This window comes from Drosophila subpulchrella, chromosome 2R, assembly GCF_014743375.2.
Source record: "Drosophila subpulchrella strain 33 F10 #4 breed RU33 chromosome 2R, RU_Dsub_v1.1 Primary Assembly, whole genome shotgun sequence".
Classification (NCBI taxonomy): Eukaryota; Metazoa; Arthropoda; class Insecta; order Diptera; family Drosophilidae; genus Drosophila; species Drosophila subpulchrella.
Genome location: NC_050611.1, coordinates 10892333 through 10916693, shown reverse-complemented (window position 1 = coordinate 10916693; position 24361 = coordinate 10892333). Strand labels below are relative to the sequence as shown.

The following is a 24361-nucleotide window of genomic DNA, read 5'->3' as shown; positions in this document are numbered from 1 at the left end:
GTACCACCTCATCCAGCAGGCCAAGATCTAGTATTCAAAACAAATTACACATTTAATTAAGTGAAAATATTCGTGTATTCACATTTGTAAATTGTGCTAATAAATCATGGGACATACGTACAGAATTGCTTAATTACTGGTTGATAGCCAAGCCCTACTTAATGATATAGAAAGTAAGTACAATACTACAACTACGACATAAACGGAAACTTGCCATTTGGAAGTATTTTAAAATTAATTATACTGCTTATTATAATTTTGCACATGTCCGCCTGTTTTTGTGTTCAACCGTCAGCTAATGACGGTCGAGGGGTTAAGCTACTTCGATTAACTTTTAGTTTTGGTTGGATTCGGATTGGGATTGGGTTTCTAGATGAGCTTGTGCCTGCCCAGAGAGGCTGTGTGCATGGGACTGCAGTTCTCGATGAGCATGGTCTGGCCCTCTTCTGTCGGCGATCCTCCTCCACCCTTGTTGTTGTTATTGTTGTTAGTGTTATTATTATTGTTGTGGTGAACTCTTTTCATGGGTCGCTTCCTTTCGAGATCCGCACAGGGATGCAGCTCTACGGTCTGCAGACTCTGGGCTCGCTGCAGCGAAAGTCGAAGGGGTTTCTTGGGGGGAGTTGGTCGAGTAGTACGCGTCTCCGTTGGGGGCTTCGATTCGTTTTCGCTATCGAAGTCCAGGGATTTTACACTCCTCATGTCGCTTGGAAGGCGGGCTCGTAGGGTATGCGTTTCACTTTGACGGGGCGTGTCACGACGTCGATCCAGTCTATAATGCAGAAGATGTTAAATCAGTTATTCAAGTTCATTAAAGTACAATAAAATCCTAAAAAAAATCCCTCAATTTAAAACAATACGATCCCACAAGGGCCAAGGTGCATTATAGGGAATATAGTAACAAGATTAAATATATTCACAGTTCGATAAATATTTAATGAAATTACATAAGAATTTATCTGCAAATAAGTTTAGATCAAGTTTAATGATTTTCTGGTTGAAATGTTCGTCCCATATCTCTTCTTATAACTGAATAATTATTTTAATTCTGAACCTATGGCCAACCTACCCATTATAATGATTGAGATGCTCCACACTGCGTGCATGTGTGCTCATGAGATGTTCGCGATGCAGCTGCTGCTGTTGCTGGAGAGGATCTCTAGGGCGTTCCCGGTGCTGCCGATCCCGGTGGCGCTCCTTCTCGCGTCGATGGTGCTGCATATAGGCGGAATCACTGTTTATCGAGATCTTAGAGGCGGACAGCGATTTGGAGGGCATGGAGTACATGTGTTGCAGACGATCCCTCAAATCGATGTGGGTATTCTCCTTGATCAGTGTTTTGGTCACATGTGCCGGCGTGTTTTGCGTGGAGGCAATATCCTCACCCATTAGTTCGATGGGCTTGCCACCCACTAAAGTGGTAATATAGTTGCCTCGCTGGAAGATCAGGGGCTTTTCAGGTGGCGTCGAAGGAGGTGAGGATATGCTGATGCTGGTCACATGCTGGGATTGATTGGAGGATGTTTGCTGCGAATGCGTTTGCTGTTGCTGGGAAGGATGATGATCCTTGACCGTTTGGAGCTCCCGCACCTGTTCTTCCAGGTAGGAAATGCGATGCTGCAGCCTCATATTGTTCTCCTTCTCCTGGTCGAGTTGCTTCTGAGGTATGGGTACTGACTTCTTACGCAGTACCACCATCTGACACTTGCCAGAGTTTCCCACTTGCTTCTGCAGTTCTTCTTTGGATTTTCCGGTGACCAGTCGTCCGTTGATCTCCAAGATGCGATCGCCCTTGTACAAGCCATCGCCCTCCAAGGCCCATTCTACGTAGAATCCCGGTTGATCTGTTCTCTGTTGAGCTGCCCATCTTCCAGAGGTGGCATGAACGGCGTGTAGACTCAAAGAGACCCCAGAACTGATGATATTGTACAGGGTCTGCGCCTCTGGTTTGGATTTCTCTAAACGGGCCTGCAAAGCCCTAGCCTCCTCCACAATCGAGAGCATCTGCAGTTCTTCCCGGCCAAGAGCATATTCCAATTCAGCTTGCCGAATACGGATGTCTATGTTGCTAAGGAGAAAAGAAAGTAAATTTTAACTAACTGAATCGCAAGTAAAGGCACTCTCTACTCACTCTGTAATGTCCAGCTTTTCCAGGGCACTCTTCAGATTCTTAATCTTAATCCGCTTATTCTCCGCCTCCGTCTTCAGTCTGTTCAGTTTTTGCTCAGCCGCCGGCTTCTCGGAATCATCCAGAGGAGGCCCCGTGGGGCGGGGCAGTTTACCCAGACATAACTGGATGCGCAGATTCTGGATGACAGCCTCCCGATCCTGAAGAGCCGATCTCAGTTCCTTGGATTCGCTGCGCGTTGATCGCGAGGAGAGAGTACCGCCCAGCGAACCACCCTTGCGCCTTCTTCCGGTGGTGGAACAGTGGGTAGAGGGGGTGGTGGTGCTGGCAGTCTCCTGGTTCGTCTCTGCAGTCGAGTGCAGACTGTACTTGACGGCACTGCCACAACCCTTCGGATTGAGAATGGTCTGCAACAAAAGAAGGTAAACAAAGAAGTGAGTTAATCCTATTAAGCACAATGAGATCGGGGAGTGGAATAAATTAGTCATGGACATATCTTGGTAAGATATACATATACAAATTTATTTTAATGATTACAAATCTCTTAGAAAGACTAATATATAAGCTGCATTTTTAGTTCCTTCAGGGGTTGGAATTACTCCTTGGGTATATCGTAGACTCCACACTCCCGATTGGCGGGCAGCGAGGCATCTGAAAGGCATATAACTTAGTATATGAATTCTGAGACGAGTTATTTATACCCCCACCTATTTTCTTGGGATATGGCAAGTTCAGGTTCTCCATGATTTTCACAAACTCATCGATATCCTTAGTCAGTCTGGGGTTATAACGCTTCTCCTCCCACACACTGCTTTCCATTTGACCTCTGGAACAGGCAGATATTAAAGATATGCCGCATATCTTTCAACACATCACTCACTTGTAGTCGTGTGCCGGATATATGCGAAAGTTCTCCGGTAGAGTAAAGATCTTGCTATGCACATTGTCGTAGAGATTACGGGGACAGCCCTCTTGAAAGTCTGTACGTCCACAACCGCGAATTAGGAGAGTATCACCGGTGAAGATACAGCCCTGATCCTTGATCACATAGCTCATGCAGCCATTTGTGTGACCCGGAGTGGCCAAAGTATCTATCGCATGGGTGCCGAAGTCGATGCGATCTCCCTCCTTCAGGTGAAGATCCGCCTTTGCTCCACTAGCAGCGGCAATCACCGACTGACAACCCGTCAACTTCCTCAACCAACCGCTGCCGGTTATGTGATCCGCATGCATGTGGGTGTTGACTTGGGGGAATGGGGAAATAGGGTTGTGCCATGGTGAAATTATCTAGCCATCCATATAAAGAGATCACTGACACTTACTGGCATACTTTAACTGAAAGCCCAGATCCTTGACCAACTGGGCATCTCGTTTGGCCTGCTCCAAAACTGGATCAATGATCACGGCCTCTCCATTCTTCAAATCTGCCAGAAGGTAACTATAGGTGCTGCTTTCTGCATCAAAAAGCTGAACGAAAAGTATTTAAAATCCAGCCAGAATAGTCATTCTAGTCACATACTTGACGGAAGAAAAAGTCTGGAGAGAAGGGCTGACGTTCTGGCAGGCTCATGGTTCCAAAAGAGCTCAAAGATCGGATATTACTGACCAAGGTCGTGGGATTTCTCGTTGAGAGCCGCTTGAGGGCTGACAGCATACTGGATCCAACTATTCGCATTTTGTGCTCGTATTTTTATCTGAGGTTCGTTTCTAATCGTCCGACTACGGTTGTAATTGTTTGCTCTGGTATGGATTTCTATTTACCCACTAATCGTATCACTTGATAATTTTTGTTGGGCTTTTGTATTTATAGTTAACCAGTATTGAGCTGGCCTATGGAATCTGATAAACTTCCTAATTTATTAAATTACTGATAAATTGAGCACTTTTTGTTGTTTCGATTACAGTCTTTCTATTATCACAATATTTACACTTAATCAGAGGTAAAGCATATCACTCGGGTACCGAAATTTCAATACAAATATTAAATAGTTTCGGACAATTTACACAATAATAAACAAAAGTTTGGTGAACACAGAAAAGAATTCAGCGGCACATCAGCTGAAGTGTTGAGTTTTACTGAGTTGAATTAGGGTGTGTGGTGGGGAGCTTTTGGGGAACCTGTTGCTTCGCCGCAGCAAAAGCTTTTTGAACTTTGAACAAGAGGGGGCTACGTGATTAGCGAAATAAGTGGTTCATTGTCAATAGAGGTTTTATAGTTTATTTTAGAGGTTAAACACTTTAGATAAATCCCATGGGAATAATATTTCTTTATATTATCGCTGGAAAAACCTTATGATTTCCTGTACAAGTTCTGCATAGTCCTAAGAAATATAGAAACCCTAATTACTAAAAACAAAACATATTCAAAATAACTGGTAACTTAAAAACCAACAAGAAGTTACATCTAGGGTTGCATTTTCTTTTACTTGCATATTTTTTTTAGGTTTTAAAAAACCCTCTTAAACACACAAACACCAAAAGCCGTTACAAAGCCTTGTCTCAGCTGCATTTACTTATGAGCCCTTAAAAACAGCAACAACCACCTTATAAACGCACTTAAGTCTTCCTTGCACCCCTTCGATAGCAACCCCTACCTTCTCAAGGAAGTGGCAGTTGTTGAGAAATTCTTACAAAATTAATAAAGAGGGAAATAATTCCAGACCGGACATTGTCCACTACACGGGTGAACGTGAGAACTTCTTCGATCGCCGGATTTCGCTTTAAGTTTCTTGACTTTTCCCTCAGATCATAAATAAATTTGCATATCATACGAGTTGGATTTCTATTCATTAACAGCTCAGGCTGGAAATCTCTTTAGCATTCGCGTTGAGTAATTGGTGTAATTTTGTGGAAGGAATTAATTGACCATATACGGGTGAGGTAAGAAAATCTGGCAAGAGGAGAAGGGTGTGAAATGCAGCACGACTTCGGGGTGCGGTATTCGTAGGGTCTTTAAATAGGGAAAGAAAAGATATCGATTTCGTTTCGCTCTGCCTGTGATTACTACACATTTGGGGGGAGTTATTTGTTCAGCCTGTTGGTTATGACCAATTTACTGGAACTATTTATAGTTGCTATTACCATTGATGCACCTCCCCCAAAAAAACCATGAACAAACACCTGTCAATTAATGATTCGCATCGATGGTGATGTTGATTTCCAACCCAAACAAAACATATTCGTCACTCACTTTTGCTTTCAATCATTTCGCTGCGAGTGAAAGTTCCTTTGTGGTGTCTGACTTCTTTCTACTAATTTGCCAAACAGCCATCATGTGGGGATCTAAAAAAATCTTTTTATTTTCTTAACTCACAAAAGGCTTAGTGAGCAGGTTCAAATGGCCGAATGTTAAAGATTAGTGGGGTCATAAGCGCCTCATTTCCATCATCATTACTTTTGGTTTGGCAGTGACTTTCTTTAATTCCAAAAAATTGCAATATTACTCCACATTACAATTTTCATATCTACTATAGGAAATTCAACGCACATATGGAATTCTCCGAGTCTATTGAATTGTAATTTCACTTTTCTCACACTTACCTATTCCACTCACTTCCCCCACATAAAGAAAATAATTCCCAGCTTGGCTATGCAATATTTCACACATAATATCTGTTAAAAATATTTAGATACTCGAACTACCAATCATTTGAATGCAACGGCATGAATGACTCTGCATTGTGGGTTGCGTGAAAGTGTTGCTTAAAAATGCATTCAAATGGATTTGCAATTAATTGTTGTAATTAGTTTTCAGCTCTTTCATCTTCGGGTTTTCTGTTGTTTTCAACGCTTTATTAATATGCATTTATTTGGATTAAGGCTTCGGTGAAGATTTTTACGATTTTTTTAATGGTCTGATCCATTGCTCTAAAACTAACAAGCTTAATAAATCTTCGACTTAAGTTATTTTCTTCTTGTTTCTTCTGGTATTTCCTAGCTTTTATCTGGGATTTATGTTTGCCCATTTGCGAATTTCGTTTTCGACAACTTTCTAGCGTGTTGCGATGCAAAGTATCTGGGGTGAGTGCTTGCAGCTTACGGGCCTGTGCGTGTCAATATCTAATTAGCGTAGATAGTATTCGCGCACTTACATAATCGAATTAGACAAAAGGGGGGCGTGGCAGGGCGGTTCGCCGCCAATGGATGTTGCATTAAATTTGTTGGGTCTTACACAATATGCTTATGGGTGCATAGGTTTTTTTTTTGCAATCGAGGGAACTTACCATGGAGGCGGACTTCTGTTTGGCAAAGGCGCGATGATGCGCGGAAATCGGTTCACTAACCACACTTCCGCTGTCCATGATGGAAAACTCCTCTTCGTCTTCGCTTACGGCTCTGAAATGGAGTAAAAGATACGGGGATTTTAAGATACAACCTCAAGCTGACGGTGATATATGTGGTGGTGAACTTTGAACCCATCGCTGGCAAGTGGACAGCCCCACAATTCAGTCCTAGACATCAGCTCACTCCAAAGTCACTTTAATTTCGCGTTCCGCTTGGCAGGGTAAAAACAATTGGGCTGCAATTTTCGGTTCGTCGGGTTTAACAACTTTGGCACGTTACATTTGCGATTCGTTAAAGACGCTTTAATAAGCCCCTGGCACCCAGAACCATCCTTGAAGTTCTCATTTCATCATTCATATGGAAATGAGTTGGATACAAAAAAAAAGGCAACGCACTTTCGTTGTTTTAGGGGACCACAACAAAGAAATGCATTCGATATGCAGATCTGCACAGCCGCAAGATACACACACAAGATTGAGATTGTATCTCGCGGATGAGGTTGCATAGATCACATTACTTAATGTGCCGGCAAAGACAACGGGGACTGCTCATTTCCCTCTTTTCTGGCTTTTCACTTGTTTGCCTTTTTTGCCTTTGTCGGCAAACGAAGACAAAGCACTTCATTCATACTGCAATTGTCATAGATACTTGTGACATACAAAATGTATCTCACAGGGCTAAGGGCTTTAACTGGTACCGTTAACTTGGTTTTTATTAAGCGCTACGAAAGAACAAGTTCTATGGAAAAGGTTCCCACCCATAACCGATGAACTGCTAACTTTAAAGACAAACTTTCGATGAAAACCTTTTGATATACATTTCATAAAAGTTATTATAAGGGTAATGTTGAGTCAGAAATAGTGGAAAAGTTGACAGTTCGTGGAACATTTATTTAGTACCTTGAGTACCCGTATATTACCTATAATTATAATACCAATATATTTGGTTACTTAATAGCTTAAGTACCTGTATATTATATATTAATATAATATTATAATATTTGGTTAATACTTTTCTTAAAAACAACATTAGAAAACAATTGCAGCCCCGAAGCACAGCTTCCTCCATTTGAGAGTCTATATCTCCAGCATCTATTTGACATAGTACTATTTAGTTTTGGGCTTGGGCTTGCGCCTGTAAGATAAGCCCAGCAAGTCATTAGTCTTGGAGAATAATTATTATGCCGACACTGCCGCGAGCAACGTTCTACAAAATTTAGCTAAGAACTCCATCTACATCTTGCCTAACTCCATCTTTTGGGGCCTATCTCTCGGCTTGCGTGCTGGGACAGGAACTAGATAAAACCGAAAGAGACGTCGGGGGTAATCCAATGTTTCGGGCTAGGTTACCTTGTTCAATGTGGGCCTACCATTAATCTAATTTCGCTTTAATGCCTAATTGTGGAACGCGGAAGGGGGAAGACCTGCTTAGAGCGCTTTGAATGGGAACCCCGACGAGTACTCACACATTAGCGGATGGATTTGAATCTATCTCTGGTGTATGTACTTTGTTAGAACGCTTTGCTAATGAGCTGAAATTATGGGGAACTGGGGAGAAGAATCTGTCAGGAATCTACAAAGTATCTGCCATTGGCCAAATTGCATCAGTGTCAGTTACAATCCACAATTGGCTGTGGGAAAAGTCTGTCAACCATGAAGATCGTTCAACTATACCCTCTTCAGCATACTTAACTATACGTATACATATGGGTGTACCGACTTATATGCATGTAATTATTATTCTTCAATTTGCGTGCCCAACTCAGAAGGGTTCGCCTTGTGTCTGTCTTTATATGATATTTTATAGGAACGAGAGCAAGTGCAGCGAGACCCAAAGACCCAGGCTTCTGGCTCAGGTGCTTCCCAGGCCCCGGGTCTCGAGCATGTGGGCGCTGAAACCACTGAGGCGCAACCAGACCAAGAACAAGTACTAGTGCTCCATAATCAAGTTATTAGGGGGAGTTTCGTGAGGGGGAAGTTTGGGTAAGAGACCTATATAATTAAACAAATTTCCAGTCTATGTGTTTGTCAGCTACATCACCCGATCTCACATTCAATGTTTAAGTTAATTAAATATCACTTTGAATACCAAGACAGAAAGTATAATGTGTTAAGCTTGTTTAAATGGCTTTGTTTCTAATGTACAGACAGAAGTGTATCACAGAAACAAAAAATATTTCAGAAACGTTTCAAAGCACACCTAGTTATGAAAAATACTATGGGTACTAGCTAGACTTCCAAAATAATTTGTGGTTACACAAAAAATCCTCCAGTAAATTACACTCTTTTAAAGCCCACACATTACCTCACGCTACCATCTCTATTAGCCAAAGAACGGAGTGAGCCCTGTAATCATTTCCATTTGGACTTCATTTATGTTGAGCGCGTTTCCGGCGTTTCAGTCAAGTTAGAAGAGTGAAACTGACAAAAAGCCGAGTTTATGAAGCAATTTGACTCAAGGTAACGCAGCAATGTTTTTCAGTCAAGAACAAGCCGCGAATTGCGGTATTACTGTTACTCCTAAATTCAAGTTGCAAATTGCATTTTCGATGCTGATGGCCACGCAAGTGGAACGATGTCCAGTGAAACTTGTTCGGATGCCATTTTTCCGGTCTAGTCGAGAGATCTCACACGAAATGACCCAAAAAGCAGCGAAATGATGACAAGTTTATGCAGCATTTTATCATTTCTCACCGGCTTTAGATGAAATTGATGTCACCAAGGTCCCGGGGGATCAGCTCTAACACGAATTCGAACGGGTACTCTGAGAATCTTGCTATAAATTCCAATCAGCCGAGATCTCGATCTCGGATCTTCAATTAGCCATATATCAAATGCAGTCCGTTCGGATGTCGGCAGATTGTTGCGCGTATGCTAAAATCATCTGCCCACACATCAAATGTTGGGTTTTATGTAAATTCAATAGCTTGGAAATCAAATCAAATTTCTGTCTATCTCAGGGGGGGCGTTACCTGCCCCGCCCCTCTGCTGTTACTTGCTTAATATTATTTTTTCTTCCAAGCGCGCCTACAAAATTGTTGCGAGATGAGCTCAGTGCGCGCCCACAAATTTGTTGGAACAATGCAAAAATATTTTGCTCAATTACTTAAATGGAGATGACACCTGGTTCTAATATATAGTTGTTTATATATATAGACGCGTAATAACTTGATCCGAAGCTCTGACTTTTACGCCTCGGTTGATGCAAATGGTAAGAAGCCAACAGCTTTTGCACTGTTAAGTTAGCAGATAAGAGCTCTGTTAACTTTTCCAGCTGTTAGAAGAGTTCTGACAGCGGTAAACCCTATGGCGCTTTGGCCGGCCGTTTAACAGAGCCTCTTTAGCTCAGTGGCAGAGCACTGGTCTTGTAAACCAGGGGTCGTGAGTTCAATCCTCACAGGAGGCAGTTGTACAAACGTCAGTTTTTTCTTTTTTTTAATAATTTATTTTTGGTTTTTGCTTTGTTTTTTTCCACAAGGTTAAAATAATTACCAAAATTACCTTAATTCCGTTTCTGTAACCTCTCGACGCTTTAATAACCTTTATGAATAAATATTTACGCTGCGGGCATGACGCCGAATTAGGTTTGTTTTTATATTTTCAATGTGGTGTTTCTATGCTCAAACCTTAACCCCTGCGTCTAGTTTGTAGTTTCCCAACACCTGCGCCCTGTCGGTTCGAGTTATTTATGGGCTGAAATATTTCTCTTGGCACTAACACACTACGCCGAACACAAATTAGCCCAGCTTGACAATTGGCCTGGATTGTCGGGCATTATTATGTGTGCACAAGTGTCACAAGCGCAGCCCCGACATTGATAATTTTAATCGCCCCGGAGGCTGCCGACTACATGGCCAACAAAATGGACCGAACCGGGCTAAGATGTCTTGACAACTGGCCAAGAATCAGCTTAATGGACTTGACATAAATATGGAAATTTCTTTGTTTGTTTTGGGGTTTATATCTTTCTTTTTACGAACTGAACTTTAAGAGACTTCTCAAGAAAAGGTCGTTGATTTGTTTATTTGGCTAGCTGTTCTAATAAACTTTGGTATTATATCATATACCGAGAAAAATATATGCAGTGAGGTCGGTTGAATCTTCTTATAAAAGTTAGTTTGAACCGGGAACCATCCCGGCTTATAATATATCATAATTCTATGAATTAATGCTGGAACTAACAAATAAAATAGATATAAGGTTTTAATTTTATCAATATACTTTGTTAAAAAACTTGTATTTTGTTGCAGTAAGACTCTAGTCTTGAAATTGACCCCAGGTTCAGCACCCCGACCTCTTAGTATCAACTTTTTCCTTTTTTCGAATGATTACTGTACGGGCTGTTTGCTTTGCAGCTGTTGCCATTTCAGCTGATAATTGCCCATCATTTTCAGTGGGCAATTAGTCTCGGGTTTAGTTTCCAGAGTGTAGATGTATGTCTACCGCTCACAGTTAGAATGTCAGCTGTCTTCAGATCGAGATGCAGATCGGGGTCGCGAAAGTCTGCGTCCGCACTGGACAAATCACTTATGCAAATCAATTCTAGAAAGTCGGCCTGTGATTAGGCGCTATAAGAAAGTGCAAATTGCCCTGACCAGATGATCGGAAATACGATCGAAACGAAAGCGAAATCGATGTCGCTAGTTTTGGCTTGGTTTATTTTGTGAAGACACAGATTTGCAGCTCTCGTTTTAATTGTTACAGCGACTCTTTGAATGAAAGTGAAAACCGCAACCAAAACAGTTAGCCCGAATAGTCAACATACACAGGTCGACGATGTATGCAAAGTTATCTGCCCGAATCTCGGCTTTCTATTCCCACTTAATGGGTGAAGTAGACAAAACAAAAGTCAGCATAAATGCGTTGATGCATCTCGGTCCACACATAGACAAGGAATCACGACATGAAGCCCACATAAAAATAAAATACAGTCATTCGAAAATTTACATATCTAACAAACACCCGAAAAACAAACTTTGATTAGGTTGTTAGCATTGAAAAAATCCAAGAAACAGACAAAAGTCAAAGACGCACAGCCAAAAGAATCCGAAGAATATGTAAATGACACTCTAGAGACCCCAAAGACATCCTGTCGATAAAGGGTTTGGCATTTCAATGAAGAAATGGAAACGGAGAATACATTTCGGCTAGAGACCGATCAATTGTCATTCAAATGCAGCCAGCGATTCCCAAAAGGAAATATCTAATTAAAATTAATGACAAAAGAGAGATGGGTGATACTGAGACCGAGATACCGAGCGAGACAGAACCTGCCACTGCATTTAAGCCACAATTCGAAAGGGGTCTGTAGAATGTATTACAATTTTAGATTGTGATTCAACCGCAAAATTCTCAGACGTAATTATATGGTCAGAGATCGAGTCATATATTTGACTGATTGATTGTGGCTGCTTGGAGGAATTCCAATAGAAATTCGAACCTCATCTGTATATTCCCTGGAACTTTGAACTTGGCTGTGGCATAATGAGCAAAAACCATACTATTTACTGTCTTATCTGCGACTCATCAAGAAAGCAAATCGCGTTTTAATAGCTGACTGTCTAATTTTTACCCACTGCTTTTGCTATGATAAGAAAATAGTTATAAAAGAGTTCGAAAGTTTCTCAATAAATATTCAGATATTAGAACCGTTTATTGTTCATGAAGATTATGCAAGATAAATTCCAAGACATTCATGATATTCAGGAGGAGCGGCCTTCTGAAGAGCAAAAAAAAGAAACACTGAATAAAATTGCCCCATCATCATTATTATTTTTGCTGCGACGACCCCGTTTACTCTAAAGAGGCCGCACTGTATTTTAGAATGCAACAATTGATCGCTGCTTAACCTTTCGCTTTCCGCAAGTGATTTTCGCTCTTCATTTTCGAAGCCATTGTTGCAGCCGATGAAAACTACTTACCAGCTTTAAGTACGGATCCCAGTTAAAAGTCAACCAATAACTCTGAACAATGGCAATGTGCGCAAATCAATGGCAACATTTCATTTCATTGCATTTGATTGGTTTGTTTTTGCCGAGGGAGGAAAGCCTCAATTTGGTGTATTGTATTGTACGAATTATTTACACTTGGGACATAAATCAATGATGTCAATGGTTAAGCCGATTGCTTGAAACCGCATCGAAACCGTTGCTAAAACGCGATCGGCACATTTAGTTTTAATTTTTTTGTTAATTATTTCCGTTTGCAGTGGCTCAATAAATTATGTTATTTTCTCTGTGCGTTTCCTTTGTTTATGCAGGATACAGGAAATTTACTCCCGAACGGGATAGGTAAACAAAACACAAAAATTCACGTAGGTTTAGGTTGATTGAAGAAGGTCCACGAATTCACGCAGGCGCAGGGAAGTTATCACGAAATCGTTTATGGATTATATAGACAGAGAGAGCGCGCACACCCGATCGCGTCGACGATTGGATGAAGTCTGTTTAGACTTCGTGACTTAGACGGCAGACGGGCATTACATGAAGCCGCTCTCTGGGTCTCTCTGTATCTGACTCTCCTGGGCTCTTACCTCTGCACCCTCTCTATATGACCGGTGCTGCCCGTGTTCGGAGACAGAAAATAGCTAAAAGGTTTAGTCAAAAATGGCTAAATATATTGTAAAAATAATAAAATCTAAATTGTTGTCCATTTTTATAAGAAATAATTTTAGTGTTTTACCTTATTAATAAATGACATAGAGAATTCTGACGTTCTCATCTGAGTTGAAAATGTTCTTAAAAACATATCGAAATTTTGAATTGGCGGTATTTACATTGTATATCTCAACAACTAAACTATTAGTGCAGTCAGTAGTGTATACTTATTAAAAAATATGTTAAATAAACTTAATTTAACTTTTCTCCTCTCACCATTTCATTCTGAAATTGAGAACATTGATACCCAAATGTACTTACACGGTTTTTAAGAACGAATGTTCTTAATTCAAGAACAATTTACTTTAATATTTCTCTCTATGTAGCTTAAACTTTGATTTATTTAAAGTATTGAACGAATACAAAGTGATATGATATGTTGTTCAACTTAAGCCCATTAGTACAAAATTTGTAACCGGCGGTTTATTCAGAAATTCCTTTTAAACGATTTCCAATAACAATCAATCAGTAAGTCATTAAAAAAAACGAACCCTTTCTTTAAACAACTTTCACCGATTGGGGTTTTAAAGACCTTTAAAATATTTTTAATAATTTAGTTTTTATAATGATAATTTGGTCTTAGTTTAATATTTAGGTAACATGAATACAAATAAAATAGTTTAGAAAATACCCACACTTAGCTTGAAAATAGCTACTTCTATAAACCTGGTGGTGGATAAATGACTGAGCGAGCTGTTGTAGAACTGAGAGCAGAGTGAGTACTTGCGAAGTGCACTGGTCTCCGGATTTATCGGGTTATAGTGCGACCGACCCGCAGCGATCGTAATGCTTAATGGGTAATAGAGTTCCAGTGCATTGAACTCCACTCCTCCGCCTTTTTCGGTGGGTGTCTTTGCCTATTTTGACAGCTGCCGCTGCATCCGAGATTTTACGATGCAGCGCGCATCTTAAAATGCTCATTTGCCTGCTGCTCCAGTTGCATCATCACCAAATATCGACATATGGCACTCGCTTTATATAGTGCCCTCTATCTGCCCTTTATCTCCGGCGTTTCGGTCCGATGAGTTCGCTCGTGCGCAAAGTCAATTAAAATGATCACAACAATCCCGAAAAAAACCCTTTACCCTATATCGGGGGTAAAATCCACATGCGTAGGGGTTGCTGGCGTTGATTGTATTTCCCTTCATTAAAGGCAACCCAAAACAGATACACTACAGAGCCAAAATTCAAGAGCAGAGATAAATCAAAATTAAACAAAAATTAAATCGGGAAAAAAAGGATTACGCATGCGCCTCTCGTGCGCTAAAGTGCGCCATATATTTTAACCCTCTGCCCGCCTAATTGCGAAACTTTTTACGGGTTGATATCGTTTCGATTAGCTAATGTGAGGCAGGGCTATGAGTCTATAAATCAAAATCCCCGAGTGAAATGTGCTTTACCGTTAGACCGAGTCTATTACCAAATCCACTGAAAGCGTCTGCGGCTGCTCATTTCCATACGCGTTTGTGGCTTCAGTCTTTCGTTTCTCCAGCGGACCAAGACAAAAGATTGAGAATGCTGAGAATCGAAAAAATATTTGTTGCCTGTCGAATAATAAACCAAAAAAATAAAAAAGAAACACTTCCTCTTGGAAAAGAAAAACAAAGGAAAATCACTTGACGCTGTCAGTTACGCGAAGCCACTTTTTATGGTTTTCCATCCCGAGCCAAATAAACAACGACACACAAAAAAGAAGACCGCAAGTGGCTGGAAAAACTTGACTTGCTTTGGATTTTCCTTGCTTTTCTGAGAACAAGATTGAGTCTGAATTTGGGATCGGTTCTTTAGTTGAGCCGGAGGTCGGGGCCAAAGGCCAGGCCAAACATTATAAACTCGAACATTTTGTGGCACTTGAAAAATGGGAAAACAGAGGGAGAGCCCTGTTTTTCGTAATTTATGCCAAGTGGATGAGATTCCAATGGCCGAACAAGTAGCCGCTTGCAACCTCAATTAAAACTGAATTTATGCCATCATAAAGAAAACACTACGCTAAGCTACCTGGACACATTTTACGCTGCCGATCCGATCCTCTTTTTTTAATGTATCAAGTTTCCTGAGGTGTGCGTGTCCATGGAGCGTTTTCAAGATCGCGAGACAACATAAATTGTCTCACTGCGTAAAGAGCAATGGGAGCGGAACTTGATCGCGTTTTTGGAGTGCCTCAAAGTCCTTCGACAGGTGACAGGTGCTCTCGATTTAGGGTATCCGGCTAATTTAATGTGCGCATTGTGCGAGGAAGTAAGGAGTTTTACAAGGCCAGAAAGGTACGAACTAAGGAACCTGCTTATTTACTTACATTTAAAATAGCAATAAGGGTTAGAGCCCCTTGTGTCAAGAATGCACTTATTGTATCGCATGCCCATTAAAGTGTAGACCTCTTAATAAATATACCTTAAATATAATGTTTAATGACCTATAATGGTAGGTAAATATTTATGCAGGGCATTTCAGGATCATCAAAAAATATATTGTTAAGCATTACCCAATTTCTTTGAGTCAGATAATTTCCCAAAATTGAAATTGGAACAAAAAAATATTATAGGTGTTAGATAGATCTTGTTGTATACAATTTGTGGGTCATTTTACACTACCTTTAAGTTCAACCGACTATGTTTTTACAGCATATTTTATAAACTTTTCCAGACAAAGATATGGCATATGCATACAAATCTGATGCATTATAAACATTATCATTTTTCAAAACTGAAAGTTCCTATAGGAACTTAGAAAAATAATATAAGACCTAACCTAGAAAGATTTTTTATCGTTCCTAGCCCCCTTTGTAACACCTTTAAGCTCAACCGTCTATGCTTTTACAGCACACTATAGACATATTTCCAGGCTTAAAGATACTGCATTTCATACAATCCAGATGTATTCTAAGCATTATCAAACCCACCTCATCGCCCAAAAAAGTGTCAGCTCTCAACTCCCACGCCACCTGGGTAATTACCTGGGGGAGTTGGATGCCTCCTGTGAGGATTGAACTCACGACCCCTGGTTTACAAGACCAGTGCTCTGCCACTGAGCTAAAGAGGCCCACGTTTCGAGGGCGTCCCAGTAGCGAATTTCAACTGCTGGGTGAGAGCTTGGCTTGCATTGTACGCGTACTATATCTTTATATCTGCTCAAAGAACACAAAAGATAGTTGTCGCAGAACATGAACATATGTTGACACAGTTGGGCCTGCTCTCGATCTGGTTTCGCTGACTGTCGCCGAGCTGATAAATGCTTTCAAACGCAATTAAAAGAAATGGCTGTGGAAAGGTGGAGTGAAGACATAAACACAAGGTCAGGCCGACCGGATATTAATTTCACAAAAATTACACACATTCAACGGATAATCAACATCAAGATCGGCTCTTGGGCGCCCCGCTTCAGTGGCCCATGACAATTAGGGTCAAAAGAAAGAAATTCGGCAGCCTGTTCACCTGTTGCCAAGATGGAGCCATTAGGGCTTCCCTAAAAGCCAAGACGACATGCTTGATGAGCAAATATTTTCACATCATCATTTTGATTGCCACGCATCTGCAAGATACATACTATGTGCCTTGTATACAGCCTGTGTTGAATGCAGTTCGATTTCAGTTTCGAGGCAGCAGTGCGTGCAAAATGGATCAACGATCTTTGCGCTTCGCTACCAGCCGTTAAATCAACTGCGCTTCGGGTCAGAAATTTTCCCCGAAACTACGATCGATTAGGTCCCATATGTTGGCCCTAAGATCGAAGAGTTTCACAGCAGGCTCGAATCGGACAGAGAAAAGACAAGCAACTGTCGCGTGCTGAGTTGTAAAATTTTAACAGCTGCTGTTAATGTGTCGGGGGATAAATGAATTGCCTAAAATTATTCGACGAGTTGCCCAAATTGCCATTAAATCGCATTAAAACGAGCACACCTAAACCGCAAAAAAGGATTTCGTACAGGCAATAATCTGTCTAATACTCCCTGTGTGCCTTTTTTGGTTACAAATCTATCCGAAAAGTGTCAAACGAAAACAATGGGCACAAAGAATTGGGTAAAAAATTGCCTGATTTAGTGTAAAATTGCAGGAAAAAGGAGACACCAGAGAGAAATATGAGGCTAATGCCCGATGACAGGCAAAGGACATTACATCAATGGTTCGTCGTCATTAGCATCCCGAAAGAGGATCGCAGAATATGAAAAAAAACCTAGAATACAATGGGGAGAGCCAAAGGACCCGAGGCAATTCGTCACAGTCTGTCACTTCTGATCCTGAACCCCTCGTACCAATCAATCTCAGGTTGTAACTGTATTACGGACGGCTGGATGTAACAGCTTACGATCCCGACCCAAATCGAGGTCCTGCGCATGCGCCACGTGCCTTTTCCCCTTTTTCCGCTGCCGCTCCCTTTCCCTCTCCATTTTCCCCTTTTGGCCAGCTGCCGCCGACGCTGCTCTTCAATATTGGGTTTAATTTTTTCCAACCCCCTCATCGGCTTGAAAACTCATTTCATTTAGCTTTTGTTTTCCACTTGAGCTGAAGCACTTTCCATTGTTGCCTTTGTGAACACACTGCTCAGTGCATTTTTTTGTTCGTGTTTTGCTTTCTTTTCGTCTATTTTGTATTATTTTTAGTTTTTAATTAATTTGAACTGATTTCGGTCTGAAGAGTTTTCCACGCAATGTGCGTTTACGTTAATGGAACTCAAATTGAATTAAGGCTTTTGTGCACTTCCATTGACCCCAGCGACATTTCCAGGGAAAAGAAGACGGGAAGTCATGTTGAGAAGAGGGTTATTGGTTGATCAGGAAATGCATAAAGAAGCTAGAAATCAAGCGAAATTCTAGAGAAGGAAAATTTTGCACTTGAATGAAAAGCGAAGAAAAGAGTTGAATGAAAATTCAAGCTGGGGATTTAATTGAAATTTGATTCCTTTCGTTAACGGATAAGTGACAGCCTAAGAAAAATTATAACGAAAGGCAAAATTGTGAAACCTCATATGAATGAGTGTTGATTGAAAAGTTGAGTGTATGAGTACTTCACCGATGTCAGTCACACAATTACTTTAGGTAAATGAAAAACCATTGAAAGATTTCTTTTATTCGCTATTATAAAAAGACATTATTTCACAAGGCCTACAGTACAATATTACATGAACTATACATATGTAGATAAAACTTGTTCCAATATTTTTTTTCAATAAACAAAGTATCAAACATTTTCATCTAATCTCAAAGTCAGCACCTAATTTATTGTCACAAATTAGTTGATCTAGCAGAGTCTCTCAAGTGATTTACCTTCGCTCAATGAAATTAAGATGACATTAGTTTGCAAATCAGCCGAAAACTTGTATCTATATCGGCTAAAAACAACTTGATTCCGATTACTTAAGACCTTAATTTATTTAAATGCATATCCGATCGTTCAAAATTAATTAAGTGGCACACTTTAATTTGCATAAAACCCAACTTGGCACATAAACAACTGAAAAACAACCAAGCTGGCAATCAAGTACAAGATCCATAATATCCATTTTCAAGACTTTTCAGACAATGGCCAAAATGCAAAAGTCTGTTATAAATTATTTATGACTTTTTTCCAAATGTCAACAGCCAAATGCGTCGCCCACCAAATGACATTTGGCGGCAATTGAAATGCATGTGGCTTAGGAGAGAAAAATGGTTTTTAATTATCACAGTCGTTTATTTTTTTATTTTTTGTTGACAAACTGAGGCAGGAAGGTGTTCAGCCTGGCTTAAACACAATTTAGTTGCTGCAATTAATTTCGGATTTATTTGATTGTTGTCTGCGAATGGGCTGTGAGTTTTCAGTGCAAATCAAGTTGACATGAATACCTGTTGAAAAAAATGGACAACAAAAAAGAGTTGACAATGGCAGACACACAACGACAACAATGCAAAAAAGCACCTGTGGAGCTTAGGTAAAAATGAGTTTTGAATACCCTTAAAAATACCCTAACATTAATATCCTTTCGGTTTTTTAAAGATAATACTGGATCATAGTGCTCTCCTTTGCAAAAAATTATTTCGTTTGTGTTTTTTTTCGGAATTTATCACTTTATTTCTAAGCCACCATGTAAATAACATCATAAAAGTTTCCTAAAAAATAAAATGATGGTTATAAAACCGCAATTATTCTAATTGAAATAAACATCATACATTTCTTTTTGAAAAAAATATTTTTTATCAGGTAAAACAACATAATTAAAAATCAATTTCCAAGTCAATAGCTGCCATTAGCAGACATTTTACAAATATTGAATGTGTAAAAAAGAAGGGCAAATAAACAAATAGTTTTCCAAAAAGAGTTTGAACGACAACGAACCCCGCGTAGAAGGGTATAAAATCAAACAAAAAACGCAAATGCAACGGAAGTTTGATAAAATATGTGTGTGAGCAATCGAGAACCATAAAGAACAAAAAAAAAATGTGGGCAGGGGCAGAGGAAATAGCAAAATACACTGTAATTAACTGGTGGTTCTTAACAAAGAAGAAGGGTGGGGGAATGCATCATTTATTCCGCATGAATTTGCATTCGCATTGGCCAGTTTCAATGCAAAACCAGGGTCAAAAACTGGACGAAAGCGATTCGAAATGCATTCAGAAATCCCGAAATGCAGTTCCACAATGCCCGATGATTAGGGGTTGCAACTTCGAGGATGCAACTCTCGCAGAGTGATAAATATTTTGCGCCTGGGATGACAGCCCATAAACATTGCGATTACGAGTATTGACAATGTTCAATCAGAACCGCACGGGGCATCCTTTGAGTGGCTCTACTGTACTGCTACAAGTCACTGTGCGTACAAGTGACAGCTGCCGATCCGCTGTAAGCCCTGATGATTACATTGTTTTTGACATGGACACAGACATAGACCACCCCTTCTTTCAGTCGTGATTGATGATTGATGACAGGGCCGCGATGTACGAGCTGTCATGTCCAGTTGTCAGCTAAGCAACTGTGTGTTTTCCAACACTACTTCCGCCAGGGTTCTGAAAACCCAGAGGAGGGATCTCCACAAAAAGGGGTTACAAATACCCAAAGTCAAAAGCGGGGCGAGATTCAACAGCTTAGCGAAATTTATAATGCATTTTCACGGCGGGACACCCCGAAAAAACGATTTGAATTTTTACCAAAGTGGGCGTTGTAATGTTGACACTGTAATTTACGCATTTCACCTTTTCTTCAAAGCATTTGCATATACATAGCTTAAATGCCAAAGGGCTTAACAAAGGTAATTCGATATGGGAAACATTTTTCAGCCCAAAAGTACAGTTGTGTCTTGAGTAAATATGCAGCTTGCAGTCCCAGTGACACAATTAGATGTTGCATCTACCTCTTCCCACGTCAATTCTCCACAATTTACCCATAACAAATTGCCACTCGAAGCTGCACGCCCGCAATTCTCTTTGAACTTCGACTTGTCTTCATTAGCCAAAGAAGTCACTCAGCTGCCGTTACTGTTCTCTCAAGTGCCGATGCCAGATAAGGCCGACATTAATTTCCTTTGTCATGGAGCCAATTTCTCAAAGTACCCGGCAATTATGATTACAACTTCTCGAACCACCCGCGGAAAGCAAGCATTAACAGACGGCAACAGCTGCCAGCGCACGACGCTCTGTTAAAGTTTCACTTCTGACGGCCGCCTTGCCCAAGCCTCTTTAGCTCAGTGGCAGAGCACTGGTCTTGTAAACCAGGGGTCGTGAGTTCAATCCTCACAGGAGGCAGCTGTAGCCTGGAATTTTTTTATGATTTTAAGATTGCCAATTTTTTTTTAATTTTCAACTCAAATTTACTAACAAAATTAAAAAAGTGAATTTTCTAACCATTCCTGAAATTTAGTTGATTTTATGTTTTTAGGGGCCTAGCTTTGAATAAAAAAGTGAATAATACCTATTTACTTTTAAATTGAAAGTTATCTATTTTTATTTCGAACATTTTCGTTGTTCTTTTAGTCTCTATGGGATTATTTTAAACAATTATTTTTAATGTATGTACGCACATTATTATTAAGAATTAACAATTGTTTGGTTTTTACACTGACTCTGACCCAATGTTCAAACCACTATGAGTGTGGTTCGAGTTGTTAATTCACTCCACAATTATTTTTTTATCCGAAACTAAATTTTAGCAGACTTAAAACTCTTTATAAGTATGTGTATGCATTCCAATGCTATATATTTAAATAAATTTACAACGCATAAATAGAAATGATATATTTTATCAAGAAAATGAGGCATAAGCAATGGTATTAAATGAATCATAGTAAACTAAGTAGATAAAAATACAAAATATTTTATCTTTTAAGTACTTAGGTATTATTTATTATTTAAGTTTTTAAAAAGATTTTATTCCGGATATCAATTTTAAAATATTTATTAATAAAAACCTTCAAAATCAAAAGATCCCGGAGAAACATATTGAAGATGCAGATTTCCCATCTGCCTCCTGTGAGGATTGAACTCACGACCCCTGGTTTACAAGACCAGTGCTCTACCACTGAGCTAAAGAGGCGAACAGCGCGATGTTGCGAAAAGTCTCTGTTGGCCCTCAGTCATTTTCTTGCCAATTTTATTTTACCAAATTTAGCTCGTTTTTTAATTAATCCTAAATGAGTTCCGTGTTTGGTAAATATAACCTATTGATATGAGCATGTGGCGGCATCTTTGTTAGTAAACAAATTCTCAACGTACTCTTCTTTCCCATTTTCTCTCGCCGTTTTCTCTGTTTCTCTTTGGCCAACTCTCTTTGTCTAAAAATAAAGTCCCAAAAAAGCTGTCTTTATACCACACGTTGTCGTCGAATTTTCCCGATATACCCATTCAGTTCATCTGCAGTTTTCTTGCCGAGAGTACAGAAAAATTAGAAAAACTATTTAAGCTTGCATAATTTAGAGGCGAAAAGTATAGATAAAATGAAAACTCCACTTAGCCAGAAGACGGGCTTCTTCGCCGAATACTATCTGAAACTCAAGGATCAGGCGGGCACCAATTGCGAGTCGGACATCGCCAAGTTATCATCGTGCAAGAGCGATGAGGAGCGCGTGGCCTACGTGGAAAAGTTGCCCTGGGTGCAGGCGGGGGATGCCAACCTGGTGGTGAACCAGGAGTTTGCCGGAAAGAGTGCTTCTCTGGCGGCGGAGATCAAGGAGCGGGCCACCGCCGCTTTTAAGGCCAAGAAGTGGCTGGAGGCCATGATGCTCTACACCAGGAGCTATGTGGCTTTGCCCAGTGAAAATGGTGAGTGCTTGAAAGACATATCTGCTACATTCTAATTAATGATTTTGGATTCTTCTTTAGTGGCCGAGATACGCATTGTTTTGGCCAATCGCTCAGCCACTTTGTATCACATGCAGAAATACCAGTAAGACTTACGAAAAAAAATATACCACTTTAAAGCTAATCCGTTTGATGCTTTCCAGAGAGTGCCTGATCGACATCAGAAGAGCCTTAGATCTGGAGTATCCCAAGGATTTGATATATAAATTGTACGAAAGACAGGCACGTTGCTACATGGCCTTAAAGGACTATCCTCATACAATTGAATCATTTAAGTAAGACCCATCCTAAGGCTCTAAAATGATCACTTAACCATGTCATTCCCCCCAAGAAAATGCATCACGACCATGGATGACTCCACCCTGACCTCTGACAAGCGGGCCAAGCTCAATCTGGATGCGATGACCATGATCAAGATGCTGCAACATGATCCACGCACGGCCAAGCAGGAGGCCAAGCAGCAGAAACAGAAGATGGCCCTAGATCAGGCCAAGCCAGTTAAGGCTGAGAATGAGTTCGTCAGTCCGCTGGTGAGGATCGATAGCAATCGACAGGAGGGTCGCTTTGCCAGAGCTTCAGCAGATGTGCGGGCAGGAGAGGAGTTGTTGGTGGAGAGACCTTTTGTCTCTGTACTGCTGGAGAAGTATGCTAAGACCCACTGCGAGAACTGCTTTGTTAGGTAAAGTAATAGTGATTATAAGGGTAGTGTTGTAACTAACCCCATTTCACCTCAAGGACTGTGGTTCCTGTGGCCTGTCCTCGTTGCGCCGATGTTCTCTACTGCTCGGAGCAATGTCGTGAAGAGGCCTCTAAGAAGTATCACAAGTTCGAGTGTGGCATAGTGCCCATTATCTGGCGTTCAGGTGCCTCCATTAACAATCACATTGCTTTGAGGATTTTGGCCAGCAAGCCGTTGGACTACTTCCTGAACTTAAAGGACACTATTGATGAGGTGCTCACACCGGAGCAGCTGGTCAGGTAGGTTTTCTTGTTACTTATCAAAACCATAGAGAGCTAAACCTATAGTTTTACATATCAGCCTTCCCAAAGACGACTTCCGAAGAGTTGCCCAATTGGAGAGGCATCAGGGAGAACGACAGGCCTCTAACTTCTTTCAGCACGTCCTGATGGCCCGCTTTCTAACCCAGTGTCTTCGGGCAGGAGGTTACTTTGGGTCGGAGCCCAAGCCAGATGAGTTGTCAGTCATTTGCTCCCTGGTGCTGCGCAGTCTGCAGTTCATCCAGTTCAACACCCACGAGGTGGCAGAGCTCCATAAGTTCAGCTCCTCTGGCCGGGAAAAGTCCATCTTCATTGGCGGTGCCATCTATCCCACCTTGGCCCTGTTTAATCACTCCTGTGATCCTAGCGTGGTGAGATATTTCCGCGGCACAACCATTCATATAAACAGTGTCAGACCGATTGAAGCTGGACTACCGATAAACGAGAACTATGGACCTATGTACACCCAGGATGAGCGATCGGATCGCCAGGCGCGTTTGAAGGAGCTCTACTGGTTTGAGTGCAACTGCGATGCCTGTATTGATAATTGGCCCCGGTTTGACGATCTTCCGAGGGATGTGATACGTTTCCGTTGTGATGCCCCGAACAATTGTTCCGCGGTGATTGAAGTGCCACCCAGCTGCAATGACTTTATGGTCAAGTGTGTGACCTGTGGCGAGATAACCAACATCCTTAAAGGTTTAAAGGTCATGCAGGATACCGAGATGATGACACGCACAGCCAAGAGGCTGTACGAAACAGGGGAGTACTCGAAGGCCCTGTCAAAGTTCACTGATCTCATCAGGATCATGTATGAAGTGCTTGCTCCTCCTTTCCCCGATTTCTGCGAGACTCAGCAGCATCTCAAGGACTGCTTCCTCAACCTGGGCAATGTCTATACTCTAGATTGAATGTAAAAAAAAAATCAAATGTTAAACAAATGTTTTTCAGCTTTTTAATGTTTATTGAATGTACACTGTTAATATTACAAAAATTTAATTAAACCTTGCAAAACGACCACTTTAAGTTGGTA

At 40.8% G+C, this 24361-nt stretch overlaps 3 protein-coding genes and 4 non-coding genes across 8 annotated transcripts; 3 read left to right on the top strand and 4 right to left on the bottom strand.

Moving 5' to 3' along the window:
• Positions 1-56: 56 nt before the first annotated feature.
• LOC119552023 (formin-J) lies at positions 57-12837 on the bottom strand. The gene is made up of 5 exons (XM_037861760.1): positions 12333-12837; positions 6352-6463; positions 2132-2535; positions 1070-2068; positions 57-772 (listed from the first exon to the last, which is right to left on the bottom strand). Exons 2-5 carry the CDS (start codon positions 6427-6429, stop codon positions 370-372), a joined length of 1884 nt encoding a protein of 627 aa, XP_037717688.1. The 5' UTR covers positions 6430-6463; positions 12333-12837; the 3' UTR covers positions 57-369.
• Positions 2492-24361, top strand: LOC119552021 (SET and MYND domain-containing protein 4). Of its 2 annotated transcripts, XM_037861759.1 has the most exons (7): positions 2492-2628; positions 21983-22290; positions 22351-22414; positions 22473-22604; positions 22661-23008; positions 23065-23307; positions 23369-24361. In XM_037861759.1, the coding sequence occupies exons 1-7, from the start codon at positions 2615-2617 to the stop codon at positions 24237-24239; spliced, it is 1980 nt and encodes a 659-aa protein (XP_037717687.1). In that variant the 5' UTR covers positions 2492-2614; the 3' UTR covers positions 24240-24361. The 2 variants fall into 2 exon arrangements, with proteins under 2 accessions (XP_037717687.1, XP_037717686.1); XM_037861758.1 differs by lacking the exon at positions 2492-2628 and having other exon boundaries at positions 21890-22290; positions 23369-24360.
• Positions 2666-4183, bottom strand: LOC119552025 (persulfide dioxygenase ETHE1, mitochondrial). Its single transcript, XM_037861763.1, has 5 exons — positions 3648-4183; positions 3451-3595; positions 3009-3372; positions 2836-2954; positions 2666-2779 (listed from the first exon to the last, which is right to left on the bottom strand). Exons 1-5 carry the CDS (start codon positions 3801-3803, stop codon positions 2724-2726), a joined length of 840 nt encoding a protein of 279 aa, XP_037717691.1. The 5' UTR covers positions 3804-4183; the 3' UTR covers positions 2666-2723.
• Positions 9746-9817, top strand: Trnat-ugu. The gene has a single exon. It is a non-coding gene; the product is annotated as a tRNA-Thr (tRNA).
• Trnat-ugu lies at positions 16035-16106 on the bottom strand. Its single transcript has one exon. It is a non-coding gene; the product is annotated as a tRNA-Thr (tRNA).
• On the top strand, positions 20707-20778 carry Trnat-ugu. Its single transcript has one exon. It is a non-coding gene; the product is annotated as a tRNA-Thr (tRNA).
• Trnat-ugu lies at positions 21494-21565 on the bottom strand. The gene has a single exon. It is a non-coding gene; the product is annotated as a tRNA-Thr (tRNA).

Bases quoted from the DNA above. Each gene is read 5' to 3' on its own strand.
- LOC119552021 (XM_037861758.1), top strand. From the start codon at position 21,966: ATGAAAACTCCACTTAGCCAGAAGACGGGCTTCTTCGCCGAATACTAT. The intron at 22,415-22,472 runs GTAAGACTTACG...GATGCTTTCCAG, and splicing joins TATCACATGCAGAAATACCA to AGAGTGCCTGATCGACATCA. The intron at 23,308-23,368 runs GTAGGTTTTCTT...TTTACATATCAG, and splicing joins ACACCGGAGCAGCTGGTCAG to CCTTCCCAAAGACGACTTCC.
- LOC119552025 (XM_037861763.1), bottom strand. From the start codon at position 3,803: ATGCGAATAGTTGGATCCAGTATGCTGTCAGCCCTCAAGCGGCTCTCA. The intron at 2,955-3,008 runs GTGAGTGATGTG...TGCCTGTTCCAG, and splicing joins TATCCGGCACACGACTACAA to AGGTCAAATGGAAAGCAGTG. The intron at 2,780-2,835 runs GTGGGGGTATAA...TATGCCTTTCAG, and splicing joins GCCATATCCCAAGAAAATAG to ATGCCTCGCTGCCCGCCAAT.
- LOC119552023 (XM_037861760.1), bottom strand. From the start codon at position 6,429: ATGGACAGCGGAAGTGTGGTTAGTGAACCGATTTCCGCGCATCATCGC. The intron at 2,536-6,351 runs GTAAGTTCCCTC...CTTTTGTTGCAG, and splicing joins AACAGAAGTCCGCCTCCATG to ACCATTCTCAATCCGAAGGG. The intron at 2,069-2,131 runs GTGAGTAGAGAG...TTTTCTCCTTAG, and splicing joins GAAAAGCTGGACATTACAGA to CAACATAGACATCCGTATTC.